Source organism: Erinaceus europaeus, chromosome 21, assembly GCF_950295315.1.
Source record: "Erinaceus europaeus chromosome 21, mEriEur2.1, whole genome shotgun sequence".
Lineage (NCBI taxonomy): Eukaryota > Metazoa > Chordata > Mammalia > Eulipotyphla > Erinaceidae > Erinaceus > Erinaceus europaeus.
The window spans coordinates 22,753,877-22,774,895 of NC_080182.1; the positions used below are offsets into that span (position 1 = coordinate 22,753,877).

Genomic DNA, 21,019 nt, shown 5'->3' on the forward strand with positions numbered 1-21,019 from the left:
TACTTCAGGAAACGCTCCTGTGTGTCTGTACAGCCAAAGTGGTGGTGAATATGAACTGAGAAGGGAGAAAGGTCAAAACTGGTGTTGAGTGCTATTCTCTTGAGCTTTTTGTCTGTCAAAATGTTCTCCAATCCAGTATTAAAATATTGCTTCAAATTACAATGTATAATTAAAAAAATTTTACTTATAGAAAGGAAACATTGACAAAAACCATAGGATAAAAGGGGGCACAACTCCACACAGTTGCCACCACCAGAACTCTGTATCCCATCCCCTCCCCTGATAGCTTTCCTATTCTTTATCCCTCTGGGAGAATGGACCCAAGGTCATTGTGGGATGCAGAAGGTAGAAGGTCTGGCTTCTGTGATTGCTTCCCCGCTGAACATGGGCATTGACAGGTTGATCTATACTCCCAGCCTATCTCTCTCGCAATGTATAATTTTCAAGAGGCAAAATTCTTTTTAAGGGGCTAGGTGGTTGTGCAACTGGTTGAGCACACGTTATAATGTGCAAGGACCCAGGCTCAAGCCCCTGGTCCCCACCTGCAAGGGGAAAACTTTGCAGGTAGCAAAGCAGTGCTACACGTCAATCTCTCCCTCTCTCTCTCCCCCTCTATCTCTACACAGTGCTACACGTCAATCTCTCCCTCCCTTCCTCCCCCTGCCCTCTTGATTTTTGGCTGTCTCTATCCAATAAAGATAGTTAAAAGGAATTTAAAAAACAAAGTTCTTTTTAACTATCATGTGTATAATATTTCAGATTGAAAGTAAGATACATTTTTAATTAAGCTTAATTTGTATGTAATATGCATGCTTAATTTGTATGTAATATGCATACAGAAATGTGAGCATGATCAAGAGATAAATTAAGTATCTCCTCTCACCACTCCAGAGGTAACTGCTTTTGTTATCATGGAGTAACTCCTGATTTTATCTTCTGGAAAACAAACCATACCAAAACAAAACAAAACATCAGTAGTTTGCTTAAAATCTATGACCTAGGAGGTAAAGAAAAGCAATTGTTTGGAGAAGTTAATGTCTTAGGCAGGTTGAAACATTTGCCCTATTCTTCATTGTGAATTTTTCTTGTAAAGAGATTTAATATTTAATGAGATACAGAAAAGTAACACAATTTCCTTTTTTCCCTTTCTATGAAGATTTGCTTAACATTTACCTGGAAAGATGCTTTTGATAAAGGTTCACTTTTTGGAGGATCTGTAAAATTAGGTAGGTATTTAAAAAAATAAAAAAACAATAGGCAACTTGGTCTAAACACACAGTCTTGGGTATTAGAATTGCTGTCGTAACTCTTTGTATACAATAACAATACTATATATAAAATTATACATATATATCGCCAGAGCACTGCTCAGCTGTGGCTTGTGGTGATATTGGAGATTGATAAGTTTGCTTCTGACTTCAACTTCAGTGAAACTTCCAAATATTCACAGAGAGCCTACACCTTACCAGGTACTCTGTGTAATAACAATTAATAGAATAGTTCTTAGCCTGATTGTAATTCTAAAATTATAGTGAGTTAGTCTGAGAGCATGCTTCTGAGAATATAGATAATGACATATTTACCAGGGTCTGGAAGGATGGGTTTATTTTTTTCTAACTAGAAAATAACATAGGTAGAACATCATAACCAAGGTCTCTCCTCTCATATGTGAATAGCTGATATTTATTGAGGATAGTAGTCTGTCCTTTATCTCTGGTTTACTTTCTGTGGCTTTAGTTACCCACAGTCATCTGCTGCCCCCCCCCTTACATATAATAAAATACTTCAGGAGGAAGTATAAGGGACAGAGAAGGTGAGGGAACGGAAAGGGAGAGAGATACACCACATTCACATAATTTTGTTATTGTATATGTTTACACTTTATCATTAGTCATTATTAATCTCTATACCTACTTTATAAATTAAACTTCATCATAGGTTTGTATGCGAAAAGACTCATGCCTGAGGCTCAAAGGTCCCAGGTTCAATCCCCTGCACCACCATAAGCCAGAGCTGAACAGTGCTCTGGTGTAAAAGTACATTAATTAATTAAAAAAGAAAGGAGTGAAAACAGCAATTAATTTATCTTTTTAGTTTTAATTGATGGGAGTACTGTAGAAATAAAAGTCTGGTAGGACAATGTGAAAAGTAGGAGGAAATATTATGGGTGAGAAAACTGTTCTGGAAATTGTTTTTGTGATAGCTAGTGTGATAGCTAGAGATCATATTATTTCCCTTTGAATAAAAGTATTTTCTTAGAGAAATTAACTTGATAATTTTTTTTCTTCTCATTTTTTCACAGCTCTTGCAAGCTTAGGATATGAAAAGAGCTGCGTGTTGTTCAATTGTGCAGCCTTAGCTAGCCAGATTGCAGCAGAACAGAACCTGGATAATGATGAAGGATTGAAAATCGCTGCTAAGCATTATCAGGTATGTAGAGCCATAGTTTCTACTTAGTGATTAACACTAGGTCAGGTTAAACTGGAAGAAATTTGCATTTAGGTGTATAGATTTTTTTTTTTAAATATACAAATCTTTTCTGAAAAGTAATTTATACTTTCTATTGAATTGATCCATACTTAAAAAACTTTTCTTCGTTATTATTTTGAGCAAGTGTGCAGAACATTGCTCCATGGAGTTAGTCCTATTTTGTTTTTGTTACTCTTATTTGGTGCAGGAGATCAAACTCTGGGTTTCACCCATGCAGAGCAGGTGGGTGCTCTGCTTTTGAGTCACCTCGCAGTTCTTTTTGATATTTTTGAAACATTTGGTCAACTAGTTACTTAAAGACAACTTTTTCCCTCTTTGCTACTGTATATCTAGCACCTATCCCTCCCTGCTCCTGACACACAGTAAAGGCTCAGTAAAATGCTTTTTCTTTTTGAGGTTATAAAAACCTTTCTGAGCTTTTTCTTTTTGAAAGCTTTTTTCTTTTTGAGGTTACAAATGGCAGCTATTTAAAAATATAATAATGAAGTAGATTTTTACTTAGTTTTAAATTGATTTATCTCAAGTAGTGTGCACACTTTTTACAGTTCATTCTGAATTGCTTAGGAAGGATTCTGTGACCCTGTGTTTCCCAGTAGGTCACTTGATGTAATAGAGAAAAGACATGATTAGAAGATCTAAGGACTTGTCTAGTTCTGTCACCAAAAAGCCTTATGCCCATGGGTACATTCTTTAGTATCTGTGACTTCTGCTTCCATATTTGTGAATGAGAAACTGAGTCCCTTTTTGTTTTAGTTTGTGAGTCTGTTGGTTTATTAAGTAGAGTCTTTTTGCAATTATTTTAGTTAGATAACTTCATGACTGTAGAACATAGTCACCCAAATACTTTGAGACACTTCAAGATCTTTTTTCTTTTCTTTTCTTTTTTTTTTTTTTTTTTTGTTACTTCAACAACTTTATTAAAAAGGAAATGTGAAAATACGGGGGCCAGGCAGTAGATCAACTGGTAAAACGCAAAAGCGACCATGTGCAAGGAACTAGGTACTATCCCCTGGTTATCACCCGCAGAGAAGCTTTTCAAGTGGTGGAATAAATTTTTTTACTTTTTTTTTTATTTAAGAAAGGATTAATTAACAAAACTATAGGGTAGGAGGGGTACAACTCCACACAATTCCCACCACCCAATCTCCATATCCCACCCTCTCCCCTGATAGCTTTCCCATTCTCTATCCCTCTGGGAGCATGGACTCTCAGGGTCATTGTGGGTTGCAGAAGGTAGAAGGTCTGGCTTCTGTAATTGCTTCCCCGCTGAACATGGGCATTGACTGGTCGGTCCATACTCCCAGTCTGCCTCTCTCTTTCCCTAGCAGGGTGTGTCTCTGGGGAAGCAGAGCTCCAGGACACATTGGTGGGGTCTTCAATCCAGTGAAGCCTGGCCAGCATCCTGATGGCATCTGGAACCTGGTGACCGAAAAGAGAGTTAATATGCGAAGCCAAACAAATTGTTGAGCATCTTTTTTCTTTTTTAATCTGTACAACCCATAGTACTTTTTAATCCCAGATCGACTTCTTTTTTCACCCTCTTAGCTTTCTTTATTTCATAAAAGCAAAGTTATTTTTGTATTAAGCTCAGAAAAAAGTGATTGGGAAGGATATCTGATGGGGTGTGTTCGCCCAGCTAGTTCTGAAAACCAGGTAGGAATCATAAACAGGCTATAGTGAAGCTGTTTTTCAGAGGACTCTTGTAACTGAGGTTTCCCTTAAGGATACTAAGTTGCATTACTTGAGAGAGCTTTGTTGGGAACAAAAGCATTGCAGATTCACATTTTTTAAAAAAATATTTACTTATTCCCTTTTGTTGCCCTTGTTGTTGTAGTGATTATTGTTGTTGTTATTGATGTCATCGTTGTTGGATAGGACAGAGAGAAGGGGAAGACAGAGTCGGGGGAGAGAAAGATAGACACCTGCAGACCTGCTTCAATGCCTGTGAAGTGACTCCCCTGCAGGTGGGGAGCCAGGGGCTTGAACTGGGATCCTTATGCTGGTCCTTGCACTTTGCACCACATGTGCTTAACCCGCTGACATTGTTTTAAACTGTTACATATTTATTCTTTGTTAAATATCTATTATTATAATGAATTCTAGAAAAATTAGTGGGGTCAGTCACATAGTTCAGTTGGGGGGTAGTATGTGGCTTTGCCATGTGTGGCTCATGTTTGAGTCTATCCCCCACCACATTGAAGGAAGCTTTGGTGCTATGGTCTCTCTCTCACTCAAAAAGCCCTATTATTTATAACATATTTTAGATGCTTTGCACAATATAAGAATTGCATACAAGAAGCATTTAGCTATAGTAACTGTTGGGGTGAGATAACACTTGAAATAATTTTATGTCTCATAGATAAAAAATTAAGAAGTATTGGGCACTGGGTGGTGGTGCAGTGGGTTAAGCACACGTGGCGCGAAGTGCAAGGACCTGCATAAGGATCCTGGTTCGAGCCCCCAGCTCCCTACCTGTAGGGGGTCATCTAACAGGCAGTGAAGCAGGTCTGCAGGTGTCTATCTTTCTCTCCCCTTCTGTCTTTCCCAGCTCTCTTGATTTCTATTTGTCCTATCCAACAACAATGACAGCAATAACAACAATAATAATAATAGCAATGATCAACAACGCAACAAAAGGGAAAAACATAGCCTCCAGGAGCAGTGGATTTGTAGTGCAGGCACCGAGCTCCAGTGATAACCTTGGAGGCAAAAAACAAACAAACAAACAAACAAAAAACTAGTACTGAATTTCTTTAGACTTTAAAGATTTTTTTTTCCTCTCCTTTAGTTTTCTAGTGGTGCCTTTTTGCATATTAAAGAGACGGTTTTATCTGCCTTAAATCGAGAGCCTACTGTGGACATCTCTCCAGATACTGTTGGGACCCTCAGTCTTATTATGCTGGCACAGGCCCAAGAAGTGTTTTTCTTAAAAGCCACACGAGGTAATTGATAATTTTTTCCATCTCATTATATATGAAAAAAAGTAATAGGCTTTTAAAATTAGAAAGTGATTATAATGTGCTTGGTCTAAAAAGCTTTCTTCTTTGAACTTTGACACGTGGATTATTGAAAACTTCTGGTTCTTTCTGAGCAGAGACAATACAAATGCACATTAAAAAATGCAGACCTGGGAGCCAGGTGTTGATACAGTGGGTTAAGTGCACATGGTGCTCTTTGAAGTGCAAGGACTGGTGTAAGAATCCTGGTTCGAGTCCCCAGCTCCCCACCTGCAGGGGGTTTTCTTCACAGGCGGTGAAGCAGGTCTGCAGGTGTCTTTCTCTCCTCCTCTCTGTCTTCCCCTCCTCTCTCCATTTCTCTCTGTCCTATCCAACAACAATGACAGCAATAACAATAGACAACAAGGGCAACAAAAGGGAAAAAAAATGCAGACCTTGGGGACTGGGGAGGTGACTCATAGCTAGAGCATATGCTTTTCATGCATGAAGTCTTATGTTCCATCCTTAGCATTACATATGATGGAACATCCTAGCATTACATATGATGGAACAACACACTGGCAGAGGTTTCTCTTTCATTTAAGAAAATTGTGTACTCTGTTCGAAGTCTGTTACGAAATGAATAACTATTGCCTTAAAATACTAACTTCTGAAATAGTATTTATGTAAATTTGTAATATTCAAAAATTTATTTAGCATGTAATTATTGGGCACCTCTAGCCAACTGTCTGCTAGTCACTGTTCTGGGCTCTAGATAGATAGAAGGCAAACCAGCTGTCCATTTTTGGAAAAATTGCAGATTTTAGCATGGAGGGATGATAGTTAAGTACACAATGTAATTTTAGGGAGAGGTAATTACTGTAAAGAAAATAGGTACATTATGTGATAATGACCTGTAGTCTGGCTATGGGGTGAGAATGTTCAGGACTTATGCTGATTTTAGGTTATTCAGGAAGAGTGTTTTCAAGAGGATCTTTTAAAATCAGACTTATTTGATAAGAAGGAACCATCCGGGGGTCGGGTGGTGGCGCAGTGGGTTAAGCACATGTGGTGCAAAGCGCAAGGACCGGACTAAGGATCCCGGTTCGAGCCCCCAGTTCCCCACCTGCAGGTCTGCAGGTGTCTGTCTTTCTCTCCCCCTCTCTGTCTTCCCCTCCTCTCTCCATTTCTCTCTATCCAACAACGAACAACATCAACAATGGTAATAATAATAACCACAACGAGGCTACAACAAAAAGGGCAACAAAAGGGGGAAAAAATGGCCTCCAGGAGCGGTGGATTCATGGTGTAGGCACCAAGCCCAGCAATAACCCTGGAGGGAAAAAAAAGAAGGAACCATTCAGGCAGAGTCTCTAGTCCTACAATTGAGGAACTTTAAATAATTTTTGTAAGGCATGTGAGTTAGTATGAGCAGTTTGAAAATGGACTGAATATGTAAGCACAGAAAAATCGAAAATAAGGGAATAACCATGTAGAGATAATATGAAATGGAATAGTTTTGCCTTCTAAGTAACAATTTATATTGAGACAATTCATTTACAATAAAACTTACTATTATTTATATAGTTTTTTGATTTTTTTTTTCTCATACAGTCTTGTAACCATCACTGTCTTATTTTAGACTCCTATTAGTCATCTCTCCAAAAGAAAGCCCCAAACCCTCAGTTACTCTCCATTCCCCTTCCCTTTCAGCCACTGGCAATCACTAATGTATATTCTGATTCTTTGGCTTTTCCTGTGGAGTAATTAAATTGTATATAGAAGAATTTATTCCATTAATCGAGACTTTCTTAGACAAATGTGTGTTCTCAGTGTTTATCAAATCACTATGTGTTAGATGTTAATATTTACTTTACAGTGGTTAATATTTTATTGCAGATAAAATGAAAGATGCTATCATAGCTAAATTGGCTAATCAGGCTGCAGATTACTTTGGGGATGCCTTCAAACAGTGCCAGTATAAAGATACTCTCCCCAAGGTCAGTTACTGTTTTTGTGTTCAGTTGGTTATTTTGCATGTGGAAATACTGGGACCAGTTTTTGGGTAAGAAGCAAATTGAAAGTTAAATTTTATAAAGAAATTGCAAGTTTTGAAGAAAATACTTTTATAATAGCTTTTTAATTAAGGTATGGATATGTACTCTTTTTTAATTTAATTTTTTATTTATAAAAAGTAAACATTGATTAAACCATAGGATAAGAGGGGTACAACTTCACAGTATATACTCATATTTAGATCCTTCATCTCTGATCTTTACTAAATTGTTCCTTTCGGAGCTAAAACTTTGGAAATTTTTGAACATCAAAAAATTTATCAAATCAATGGGGGTGCCAGGTGGTGGCATACCTGGTTGAGAACACATGTTACAACATGCAAGGACCTGAATTTGAGCCCCTGGTCCCCACTTGCAGGAGGAAAGCTATGCCAATGCTGAAGCATGGCTGCAGGTGTCTCTCTCCCTCTCTCTCACTCCCTTCCGTCTCGATTTCTGGCTGTCTCTATCCAGTAAATAAATAAAGATAATAAAAAATTTTAAAAAGTTAATCAAATTGAGGCATTTGCCTAGTTTTAATTGTTGGGTGATTTGGTATAAGCATGAATAAATCCATAAGCATGTTCATTATTCACACTTTTAATTACTGTCCTGTTTTCTTAAAGATGAGTCTTAAAGTGTAAAACAGACATAAAGAAATAAAGGAAAAGAGCACAATTTCATCTAATACTTTGAATAGGATTAACTTTTGTCAACAGAGGTAGAAATTGGGCTGCTATGAACAGCTAAGGAAAACAACCATCTTACACCAGATAACACAGGAAGTATTATTTTAATGTAAACTTTTCTGAAGTGTCATTTGAGAAGACTTGTCAGGGATGAGCATTTTTAAATGACAAAACAAATGATTAGAGTAACATGTAAATTTAGAATAGTTGAGAAATTTATAGGTTGAGTGAAATATATAATTTGTCTCCCTCTCAGCAGTGTTCAAGGAATTAATACCATCTGTACGATACCGTCAGTATTTGTCACATGGTCTTTTGGGACATTATTGATTTATAATCCAATTTTGTGATGAAGTTTTAGAAAAAACATATACGTGCATCAGTAGTCCACATTAGCTTAATCAGAAATTGAATAAGGAATCAATGTGATGATTGCTGGAGACTTAAAATACACCAAGAGAAGAATAGAAATTTGCCAAAGACTCTTGGGTATTAATAATATTTCTCTTAAAAAGAGAGTTAGGATTTTCTCACCTGTTTTTCATCGAAAAGAGCTCATGTTCATCTGCACAATGTACCGTTAACATCCTGTTGGGCCATTAGTTCAGTCCTGTCATGGAGAGAAGAATATCACCTACAGAGACTTGGAAACTACCTCTGCTGCATTCCTGGTATTCCTTGAAATCTCCTGTTCATGTACCAAGCTGCTCCAGCTTTACCTTGAGAGAAATGGCATGAGTGTAGTTTGAGATTTAGATGTCTTTTATTTTTACCCTTTTATTAATAAAGCTCATAAGATATTTTCATATTCTAGTTATAAAAACTGGAATATCTGCAAGTAGTGATCCAGGAAGCTAGGAAATTATTGACTGGGAGACAGGAAAGCAAACAAGGTAGTAATTCAGTTTTTGATTCTCTCTCTTTTTTTTTTTTTTTTGGTCTAGACAGTAGTTGTCTAGTGTATTTCTGCAGTTTTATATGGCATGTATTTCCTAAAATCAGTGATGTTGCTGGCTGGGATTTTACATTTTGGAAGCACCTATATCTGTGTAACTGCCTTCTGATTCATGTTTCTGGGTATTTTGAAATTAATTTTGACTGGAAAAGTTTTCAAAACAAATTAGGGTAAAATAACATATTAGTGATTAATGTAGTTTGTCAGTTTACAGTTTGTTTTTGAGTATGTGCTACTGAAATGTTAGTATTTATATAGAACAATTTTATATAGTTAGTCATCTTCATGAAAGAGTACTTGAAGATAATGCATTTGAGTAGAAACTTACTTTGCTGTCTTTTGTCTCTTAAACATGACGAAACAGTCAGCTATAGAGCAATTTCATTAGTATATGTGAGTAATGGTGGCTTAGTTAATTCTAAGGGCTGGGCAAGGGCTCATAAGAAAGCTTTTAATGGTATTCTTGTGAATGTTGACTTCTCTTTCTAATGCATGCTTCCCTTTCCTTGTAAACAAAATGTTGACTTCATGGCCCTCTTAAGGAGAATTGTAAAATCTGAAATTGGCTTCACTTAAGTTAAAGAAAAAAGTCTTAATTTTTATTGGAAGGAATCAATTAAACCCAAATTCATGCAAAATCATGTGGTCTTCTCTGTTTACATCATAATGACTAACCTACCTCTAAACCATTAACGGGGTGATTCTAATTTCTGTCTCCTTTCCCTTTTCCTTCCTGCATCCCTTGTTGTCTGTGGTGGTTTGTGTGGTTGGACTCTCCCCTGGCTAGTATTTTTATTTCCAGGAGGTGTTCCCTGTCTTGGCTGCAAAGCACTGTATCATGCAGGCCAATGCTGAGTACCATCAGTCTATCCTGGCAAAACAACAAAAGAAATTTGGAGAAGAGATTTCAAGGTTACAGGTGAGTCTCTTGAAAACACATATGTGGGGGTTGGGTGGTAGCATAGCCGGTTAAGCGCACGTGGCGCAAGGAATCCTGGTTCGAGCCCCTGGCTCCCCACCTGCAGGGGAGTCGCTTCATAAGCGGTGAAGCAGGTCTGCAGGTGTCTATCTTTCTCTCCCTTCCTCTCTCTCCATTTCTCTGTCCTGTACAACAACGACATCAACAACAACAATAATAATAACAAGGGCAACAAAAGGGGGGGGAAGCCTCCAGGAGCAGTGGATTCATGGTGCAGGCACCTAGCCCCAGCAACAACCCTGGAGGCAAAAATAAAGAAAATGAAAGAAAGAAAGAAAGAAAGAAAGAAAGAAAGAAAGAAAGAAAGAAAGAAAGAACATATGTAAGTAATTTGGATCTTCCTTTCCCTCCCTCCCTCCCCGCCCCTCTTTTTTCCTCAGTGAGATTTCTAAGGTTGCTCATAGAAAAGGTTGTTCCGAAAAGTTGGGCTATAGTTCACCCAGCAGAGACCACAACTTGGCATATGTGAGGCTCTGCACACCATATAGGAGCACTGTGCAAGGCACCAATGGAACTTCATGGTTGTGATGTTTCTCTCTCTCTCTCTCCCCCCCCCCTCCCTCCCCTGCTCTCAAATGAGCAAACAAACAAACAAAAACATAGAAAAACCATTCCCATCCAGTCATTCATTGCACTTATCAACAGGGACAAAATGATCCCCCCAACCCCTTACAGATCATTTTATTGGGAAATGTTGATTCCTAACACTTTATTTTCCAGGTGTGCAACTGTTTTATTCAGTGTATCTCCCTGTGATAAGTGTCAGCACAGCATACCCTCCACCATCTTGTCTTATCCTCCACCACAGGACACTGGGTCCTCAACTCCCTTTGAAGACCCCTTTCTCCTCCTCCCTTTAGAATCCTTGGATCTGTTGAACTGACTGTATCTACTTAAAAGTTTTACCTTGTGTTTTCCCTTTCCTGTTTCTTTTTATTCTTTATTAATTTTGGATAGAGACAGAAATTGAGAGGAAGGGGGTGATAGAGAGGGAGAGAGATAAAGAGAGATACCTGCAGCACTTTTCACCACCCATGAAGCTTCCCCTTACAGGTGAGGACCAGAGGTTTGAAGGTGGGTACTTGCATGTTGTAATATATGTGATCTACTAGATGTGTAACTACCTGGTTCCTTCAAGTGATTGCTTTTCTTGAAAAAAAAATATATATATAGTGTGTGTACATATAATATAACACACACACACACACACATTTTGTTTAGTTTTTTACCTGAGTGCTGCTCAGCTCTGACTCTTGGTGGTACGGGGGATTGGACCTGGGACTTTGGGGCCTCAGGCATTAGAGTCTCTTTGCATAACCATTATGCTGTCTACCATATATATATATACACATTATTTTTTTATTTATTTTTTTAAAACTAGGGTACCACTCAGCCCTGGCTTATGGTGGTGTGGTAGATTGAACTTGTGACTTCTCTTCTTGGAAGTTTTTACATAACCATTATGCTACCTCCCTGACCCAGAGTAATGGATCTTAAAAACAGCAGAGCACCTTCTATGCAGTTGTATCCATACTAAAGACCTTGAATTGTTAGAAACTGCTAATGATATGCAGTGCCACTTCATAGTAGGAAGAAAAGCCCTTTATATGTAAACAGAAGGTATTAGGAGATTTTCAAGGACATTTAAATATAGACTGGCTATTAGAAGATATTATGCTAATTTTACATTGGACATTCAGGTTAATTAGTCTTTATATAAGAAAAGCCTAAATCTTAATTTTTTAAAATTATTATCTTTATTTATTGGATAGAGACAGCCAGAAATCAAGAGGTAAAGGGTGATAAGAGAGGAAGAGAGACAGAGAGACACCTGCAGTCCTGTTTCACCAATTGTGAAACTTTCCCTCTACAAGTGGAGACTGGGGGCTTGAACCTGGGTCCTTGTGCACTGTAACACGTGTGCTCAACCAGGTGCGCCAACACCTGGCCCCTCCCTAATTTTATTAAAAAAAGGGAAAACATATGCTTGTATATGGCATTTATTCCACTTGAAAAGTCAGAGAAAGAAATCCTTTAAAATCCAGATATATCCCTTTTGTTTTAGAGATCTACTTTTTTTTTTAATATCTGTTTTATAATGATAGAGAGACAGACAGACCTGGGAGCATTGCTCTTTCTCTAGCATATGCAGTGCCATGGCTAGACCCTCAGAGCTCATAAATGGAAGTCCTGTGCTCTGCCTGCTAGTTATCATTACCACTTCCCAGAGATTTCTCTTTAATTGCAATAACTTAGGCTCTTAACATAAAAATGCTTTTGAGAAGGGGGTTTCTGCAGTACTGATTTTCCCCCCTGAATAGCATATTTAAAGTATTTGAAGTTTAGTATCAACAATAAAAAGCAAAACCAAATAGTGTTTGAATACTTGATTGAGAAAAAGCATCAATAAGACTTGGACTTTTTCCTTTTCAGCATGCAGCAGAATTAATTAAGACAGTGGCATCAAGATATGATGAATATGTCAATGTGAAGGATTTTTCTGACAAAATCAACCGTGCCCTTACTGCAGCAAAGAAGGATAATGACTTCATTTATCATGACCGTGTTCCAGATCTTAAAGACCTAGACCCTATTGGCAAAGCCACGCTGGTGAAATCTACCCCAGTCAATGTACCCATCAGTCAGAAATTCACTGGTGTGTTACACATTCAGATACTCCTTAATCTTACTTTTCTTTTCACTAGTGTAATCTATTTCTTTTTGTAGCTAAAGTCATACAAATGCTACTGTATGTTTTGACTCTAACATCCATGTTCAAAATGAATATGAGAATACAAATAGTGTTATATAGTGAAATTTGAAGATGGAAAGTGTTAATAAGGCATATGCAAAGTGTGTAGCTGACAAAACTTGAAATTGTGAATAATGATACAACTTTTAAACAAACACAGTTTATTAGCATATATTTCTTATTTTACTAAGGTTGCCACTAAAACATAGATATTATGAAACTTGAAATCATGTTAATGTTAATATTAGATAAAAGTTATAATATCCTTGGCTGTTATCTCTCTCTGCAATATGGTATCCTCTAGCTGTGATCTCAAAGATAATGTTTGTAGTTACTGAGGAAAGATGATTATTTACTTCTGTCTTGCAAGCAGAAAATGTTACCATATGTTAGATTCTTGTAAATACCTTACAAATGTATTTTTTAGTTTAACCATTTTTTTATTATCTTTATTTATTTATTGGATAAGACAGCCAGAAAGCCAGAGGAAAGGGAGTGATAGACAGGGAGAGAGACCAAGAGATACCTGCAACACTGCCTCACCACTCACAAAGCTTTCCCCCTGCAGGTGAGTACCAGGGGCTCAAATTGGGGTCTTTGTGCATTGTAATGTGTGCTCAACCAGGTGCGCCACTATCTGGCCCCACTTTATAAATATCAATTTATTTGTTTCTCATAGTAGCCACTTGAGATAGGTGCTATTTTTATCATCCACATTTAACTTAGAAGGAGCCATTTGGTTAAAATAGCTTGACTAATTTATGCAGAGTTAGGAACTGAGGGAGCTAGAAACTAAACCATGGCATTCATTAGCCACTTTAATTAAGATGGTTATTGTTTGCTTATGTGTAACTTTTCTTTATCAAAGATCCCTTAAACCTAGCGACAAACATATCTTAAAAAGTTAAGAGGGGGTCGGGCGGTGGTGCAGTGGGTTAAGCTCATGTGGCGCAAAGTGTAAGGACTGGCGTAAGGATCCCGGTTTGAGCCCCCAGCTCCCCACCTGTAGGGGAGTCTTCACAGGCGGTGAAGCAGGTCTGCAGGTGTCTATCTTTCTCTCCCCCTCTCTGTCTTCCCCTCCTCTCTCCATTTCTCTCTGTCCTACCCAACAACGAACAACATCAACAATGGTAATAATAATGACCACAAACGAGGCTACAACAACAAGGGCAACAAAAGGGGGAAAAAATGGCCTCCAGGAGTGGTGGATTCGTGGTGCAGGCACTGAGCCTAGCAATAACCCTGGAGGAAAAAAAAAAAAGTTAAGAGAATAGGGACCGGGTGGTGGTGCACCTGGTTGAGCACAAGTCACAGTACGCAAGGATCCAGGTTCAAATCCCCCCCCCCCCCACGGGGGAAAGCTTTGCCATTGGTGAAGCAATGTTGCAGGTGTCTCTGTCTCTCTCCCTCTCTATCACCCCTACCCTCTCAATTTATGGCTGTCTCTATCCAATAAAGATAGTAAAAAAATTAAAAGTGTTTTTAAAAAGTTAGAATTAAATTCAGAGAAAAAAAACTTGTATTATTACTATCATGAGTATATAGAAGGATCTAAAAATTCACTTCCTTTGTGTTTTTAACAGTGGTTTCGTTTTGGCCTTTAAATCTTGTAGTAGACTGTATGTGAACATTGGGAAGGAAATATGAAGTGACTTTAGAGTTTGAGTTTATGTCTTAAACTTTTTGTGGTTGAAATTTCTATCCTTAATTTTAGATCTGTTTGAAAAGATGGTTCCTGTGTCAGTGCAGCAGGCTTTGGCTGCCTACAATCAGAGGAAAGCTGACTTAGTTAACAGATCAATTGCTCAGATGAGAGAAGCCACTACTTTGGCAAATGGGTGAGTAGAACTTAATTGTCTGTCTGATTTATTCTTTCTGTGGTTCACATAAATTTTAGTTTTCTAAGGTCAGAGGTATCTGACATAAGAAACAGATATACATTAAAATTTTTAAAAAATATTCATTTATTACCTTCTTGTTACTCTTGTTTTATTGTTGTTGTTGTTGGATAAGACAGAGAGAAATGGAGAGAGGAGGGGCAGACAGAGAGGTGGAGAGAAAGATAGACACCTGCAGACCTGCTTCACTGCCTGTGAAGCGACTCCCCTGCAGGTGGGGAGCTGGGGGCTCGAACCAGGATCCTTATACTAGTCCTTGTGCTTTGCCGTCACGTGTGCTTAACCCACTGCGCTACTGCCCGACGAATTTCTTTTTTTTTTATAGGCTGAATAATATTCTGTTGTTTTATATACCACATTTTGCTTATTCATTTATTTGCTTGCTTCACTTCTTATGAAGTGACCCCCCCTGCAGGTGGGAAGCTGAGGGCTTGAACCAGGATCCTTGTGTGGGTCCATGTGCTTCATACTATGTGTGCTTAACCTGGTGTGTTACCACCTGCCCTCTCAATATGCAATTCTTAACAGTAATTACTGCACATCCAGTATATACAAAAAATTGTCTCCTTTGACTTAGCCTAAAGTTTATGAGATTCATCTATATTGTTTTTTAAATTTTTCTCATTCTGAGCAGTACTTCATCTTTTTTTTTTTTTTTTCCCCTCCAGGGTTATTGCTGGGCTTGGTGCCTACACCATGAATCCACTGCTCCTGGAGGCCATTTTTTCCCCCTTTTGTTGCCCTTGTTGTTGTAGTCTCGTTGTGGTTATTATTATTGCCATTGTTGATGTTGTTCGTTGTTGGATAGGACAGAGAGAAATGGAGAGAGGAGGGGAAGGCAGAGGGGGAGAGAAAGATAGACACCTGTAGACCTGCTTCACCGCCAGGTGGGGAGCCAGGGGCTCGAACCGGGATCCTTATGCCGGGCCTTGCGCTTTGTGCCACATGCGCTTAACCCACTGCGCCACCGCCCGACCCCTGTAGTACTTCATCTTATGGTCAGATAGCAGTTTATTCTTTCACCTGGTAATGGTCATTATAGTAGCTATGAGCATTTATGTACATATTTTTGTGTCACCATATTTTATTTTTCTTAGGCATGTACCTAGGGGTGAAATTGCTATGTTGTGTGCCTAGTTTTTATTACTTTATTCTCACCTGCACTGTGAAAAAATGTCATTACTTTACATCCTCACCCACACTTAGTATTGCCAATCATTTTAATTTTAGGAATTTTAGTGGTTAAATCTTCATTATCCTAAGTACTATACTGTTGAATAACTTCATGTGCTTCTTAGCCATTCATGTGTCTTTTGTGAATTATCTTGAAAAATTTTAATTAAGATTTTCTTAATCTTTAATGAGTTCAAAATCTCTTGCTAGACATATGTCCGTGAGAACATATTTTTTTCCCCTAGTATAGCTTGCCTTTTCATATTTTTATTTTGCCGACTGTATGGGTCTTATTCCCTCTCCCTCCCTTTTTTTTCTTTAGCGAGAAAGGATTTTTAGTTTTATATCCCCCATTTGTAAAAGAAGTGACAGAAAGAATGAAACTGAATACAGATAAGGACTCTATAATTAATATGTAGGTCGACTCTGTCCTCTTACAGTTTGCCTAGTTGATGTGAAGTTGTTACTGTGTAATATTTCTGAATAGGCAGTGACATTATAATAGTCGAGTGTGATAGAAGACTACATTTTTTCCTTTTTAAAATATTTATTATTGGTTAGAGACAGAAATTGAGAGGGGAGGGGGGTAGGTAGATAGGGAGAGAGGCAGAGATACATCTGAAGCACTGCTTCCCCCTTCGTGAAGCTTTCCCCCTGCAGGTGGGGACAGGGGCTTGAACCTGGGTCCTTGTGCACTGTTTGTGTGCACTTACCCAGAAGTCTACATTTTTCAAAGATAGAGTTTTTGACTTCTAAGTACTTAGGCTGGAAGAAGTTTGAATTCTGAGCCCAAAGTATCTGTTAATACATTAATGTTATCATATTTTTTTTTACTGTTCAGCTTTCTTTTTCTTTTTAATGACAGATAGGCTGGCCATAGCACCATTTTGCAATCTGTGGTGTTTTTGCTTTTTATTTCTTTTGTGCAGTGCTGGGGACCTAATCATCCAGGGTCTCAGCATCAAGGTCTGCACTGTACTGTGAGCCATTTCCTTGGCTTTTGACTTTAAATTTTGAACTGTGAACTTAAGTAATTTTATTGATTTAAGAGGTAATAATCAGTGAGTTTATTTCTCTTTGCTTATTGTTTTCTATTGATAAGGCCTACCACATTCTGGAGGTGGGGGCTAGTTTCATTGTTACTGATTTTAGTATAAAAATTAAGTTACTTAAGATTCATTTTTTCTTTGATTGATGAGAGAGAGTGAGAGAGCCCAGATCATCTCTCTAGCATATTTGATACCAGGGATCAAGTGTGGGACCCATGTGTGCAAGTTTGACATACTACCTCCAGAGTCACACCATGAGCCAGTAGAGATTAATGTTTTAAAAGTGTTTTCAATTTGTTGATGATATAGTATATCTTTTCTTCCAGGGTGTTGGCTTCCCTTAATCTTCCAGCAGCAATTGAAGATGTATCTGGAGATACTGTACCTCAGTCTATATTGACCAAGTCCACATCTGTGATTGAACAGGGAGGCATCCAGACTGTTGATCAGTTGATCAAAGAACTGCCTGAACTACTACAAAGAAATCGAGAAATCCTTGTTGAGGTATGTTTTAAGAGATTTGCTTTTCAGATAAAGTTACTTTGTTCCCTTGAGTTCATTAGAGATGATGACTGAAAATTTCCTCCTTGGGACTCTTCATTGTGGCAAATTGGTGACTAGAGACCCTTTCAGCTTCAGGAGAAATTCTGATTGTGTGAGAATGGGTTCATTCATGTCTTAAAGATAAAATTAGTGTATATTAATGTAACTCATAGGACCATTGTGTAAAATTCTTGCAGTATACTATAAGGAATTACCGTTACACATTCTTTTCAAAGTCTTCATAATTAGTGATGTATTTTCTGTGATAGATTTTCTTGAATATGCATCAGACAAGAAGTTAAACTATCAGACTTAAGTAAATCCATTGGATCTGTCTTCCAGTAGGAATGGAACACTAAAATTCTCTATAGAATTAAGAAAACACTGGCAATATTAGTGTGATTACTGTGCCTATTGCCTGCCTATTTTAATATGGGGTATGTTTATTGTTCTTGAAGCAACCTTTTGAGTTAGTGCTGTCATATGCATTGGACAGTCTCATTTCAAGTGAGCTGTAAGTTATGAAGTAAGATGGTTATGAAGCCGGCATTCTTTTTGAGCGTTTATCTTACTGGTTGATTATTTGTTTATTAACAGAGTTCAGCTCTGGCTTATGATGGTGCTGGTGATTGAATTGAGGAATCTGAAGCCTCAGTCATGAAAGTCTTTTCACATAACCACTATGCTATTTCCCTAGCCCTCTAGTAACTTAGAAATAGTTTTAATCTTGATTTTTAGAAATCAAGTCTAGATTTTTAAAAATAAATTTATCTTACATGGGACTTGTTGGGTCCTTTCAGTCTTTGGACTGTGCCCCTTCATTATTCTTGTTTATTTGTTCTTTGTAAATTAGATTAATGATAGTACTTCTGGATCAATTCTTCTTACCTCTTAACATTTGTTGTTTTTGACGGGCTATGTTGTTTTCGCCGGGCTGGCTTCACGGGCAGGTAACAGATGACCAGGGACTCATGGTTGAGCTGTAGGCAGTATCTCTTTATTCATGCAGGACGCAGCACAATCTAAGACGAGCTAAGTTAAACTCAAAGTACAGTACTGTAAAACTCACAATGCTGTCTTTATATATACTTGCCAAGTAAGGTGGAAACAGGATGTGACATAGAGAGGGTGGAGAGAAAAGTGACTGGTGAAAGAGGGGGCGGAACAGGCGAGAATCCTATCACTGAACCACCAATGCCCTGGAGGGAGTGCTTTATGTAAATGTAAAAGTGATTTATGTAAATAGACCAAAGCTTTGAATGGGTTCAGTAAATCCCTATATAGGCATATGGTTAAGCAGAAGCCAGGGGGAGGTGGCATACTACCCAACAAACATTCATTTCCTATTCTTTTTCTTTCTGTTCTTCTTTTTGGGAGCCTTTGTCAGACTGGTTTATCAAGTTAGCATCTGTACCCTTTTACATTCTTGCAAGTATTGTGCTAGAGTTCCAATTTCTTTACATCTTCTTGTGTTCTTCATTCTGTTGAGTTAAAATGAAGAAAACCAGGGTCGGGCGGTAGCACAGAGGGTTAAGCGCACATGGCACTAAGCACAAGGACCGGTGTAAGGATCCTGGTTCGAGCCCCCAGCTCCCCACCTGCAAGGGAGTCACTTCACAGGCGGTAAAGCAGGTCTGCAGGTGTCTGTCTTTCTCTCCCCCTCTCTGTCTTCCCCTCTTCTCTCCATTTCTCTCTGTCCTATCCAACAGTAAGCGACATCAACAATAACAATAATAACCACAACGAGGCTACAACAACAAGGGCAACAAAAGGGAGAAAAATGGCCTCCAGGAGCAGTGGATTCATGGTGCAGGCACTGAGCCCCAACAATAACCCTGGGGGCAAAAAAAAAAAAGAAAATCATTGACATTTTTAATTTCTAGGAGTTGAAGCTCAAGATTCTTTAGGATTCTTGCTTTCTAAAAGTCATATGTACTTGTCTCTTTAACTACATTATTTTGAGATGAAATTAAATACTGAAACTCATGATTTTAACCCTTTAATGTGTACAACTCAGTGGCTTTTAGTATGTTTGTAGTTTTGTCTACTAACACTGCTGGTAGTAGGACATTTTCATCCCCAAGAGAAGTTCATTCTCCTTTCCCCTTGCCCTTTGCAACCACTAATCTTTTTCTATATATATGTACTTATTCTCGATATTTCACTTAGTTAGGATTATAAACAGTATGTTTTTTTTTACTTGGTTTAAGTAGAATGTATTCAATATTGATCCATACTGTAGCATCATCAACATCCTTGCGAAGTGCAAGGACCGACGTAAGGATCCTGGTTCGAGCCCCCGGCTCCCCACCTACAGGGGAGTCGCTTCACAGGTGGTGAAGCAGGTCTGTAGGTGTCTGTCTTTCCTCCTCTCTGTCTTCCCCTCCTCTCTCCATTTCTCTCTGTCCTATCTAACAACGATGACATCAATAACAACAATAATAACTACAACAACAATAAAAAATGGCAACAAAAGGGAAAATAAATATAAAAAAATAAAAAAAAAAGAAAATGAAATCTTTGTGACAGATTGTATGTGACCCATAATATCTATAATTCTTACCCTGGTTTTTGAAAAAAATGTTTATAGTCTTCTGCTCTAAGCTACTCAGGACTTTCTTGAGTTTTGGACTCTGTTATCCTGTCTTTTTAGCTCTGCGTTACAAGGAAGCTTTTATCATTAATGTTTAGTGTTTTTCTGAGATCATCTTTCTCCTTATTTATGATTTCTAGGGTTGAAAACCCTTTCTCTGTATTTTGTTTTATTGTTACTATTTTTTAACTAGAACACTGTTCAGTTCTGAGTTCTGGTGGTGTGTGGGTATTAAAGCTGAGTCTTGGAGCGTCATGCATAAAAATATTTTTATATAATCATTGTGTTACCATCCTTTCCCTCTGTTTAAATGCAACACTCTGTCCACTGTGCTACTCTCCAGACTGCTTATTTTAATATTTAAAGTCTTTGTTTAATGTGATCTTTGTGCATAGAGGTAAATCCCTTACACTTTGAATAAATGTTACTGAGTAGGGTAATAACTAACATAGGCTTGACATTTATAATACTTTCTGTTAAACACATCATAACTCTTGGAACAAAAATTATACCAATTTCTAATTAGTAAAGTAGGAAAATTCCCATTACGTCTGTTCTCATGTAGGCTGAGTGTGATCATATGGAAAATGTTTAGAATCTTGTACACCAGAAATGACAATCTCTTTGTTGCTTCATCTCTTTTTTCAAAGTCATTAAGATTGTTGGATGAAGAAGAAGCCACTGACAATGATTTAAGAACAAAATTCAAAGAACGCTGGCAGAGAACACCATCCAACGAACTCTATAAGCCTTTAAGAGCAGGTAAGAATGTGCAGGAATCATTTCCACTTGAATAAATTACAAGTTTGGATTCACATTTTGCTTGATTAAATTAGGCTCTTTGTAAACCAACCAATCTCTCTCTCTCTCTCTGTTCTCTAAAGTTGCTATTTTGAAAACTGTTGAAT

At 38.0% G+C, this 21,019-nt stretch overlaps 1 protein-coding gene across 2 annotated transcripts in view; it reads left to right on the forward strand.

Moving 5' to 3' along the window:
- Window positions 1–21,019, forward strand: part of PDCD6IP (programmed cell death 6 interacting protein) — a 49,847-nt gene that overhangs the window by 8,394 nt on the left and 20,434 nt on the right. The window contains exons 3-11 of one of the 2 annotated variants that reach the window (XM_060180545.1): window positions 1,157–1,226; window positions 2,303–2,430; window positions 5,279–5,432; window positions 7,326–7,426; window positions 9,912–10,043; window positions 12,537–12,759; window positions 14,570–14,693; window positions 17,302–17,479; window positions 20,762–20,873. In XM_060180545.1, the coding sequence (XP_060036528.1) occupies window positions 1,157–1,226; window positions 2,303–2,430; window positions 5,279–5,432; window positions 7,326–7,426; window positions 9,912–10,043; window positions 12,537–12,759; window positions 14,570–14,693; window positions 17,302–17,479; window positions 20,762–20,873 (1,222 nt within the window). The remainder of the gene's footprint in view (window positions 1–1,156; window positions 1,227–2,302; window positions 2,431–5,278; window positions 5,433–7,325; window positions 7,427–9,911; window positions 10,044–12,536; window positions 12,760–14,569; window positions 14,694–17,301; window positions 17,480–20,761; window positions 20,874–21,019) is intronic. The other variant, XM_060180546.1, reaches the window with a different exon arrangement.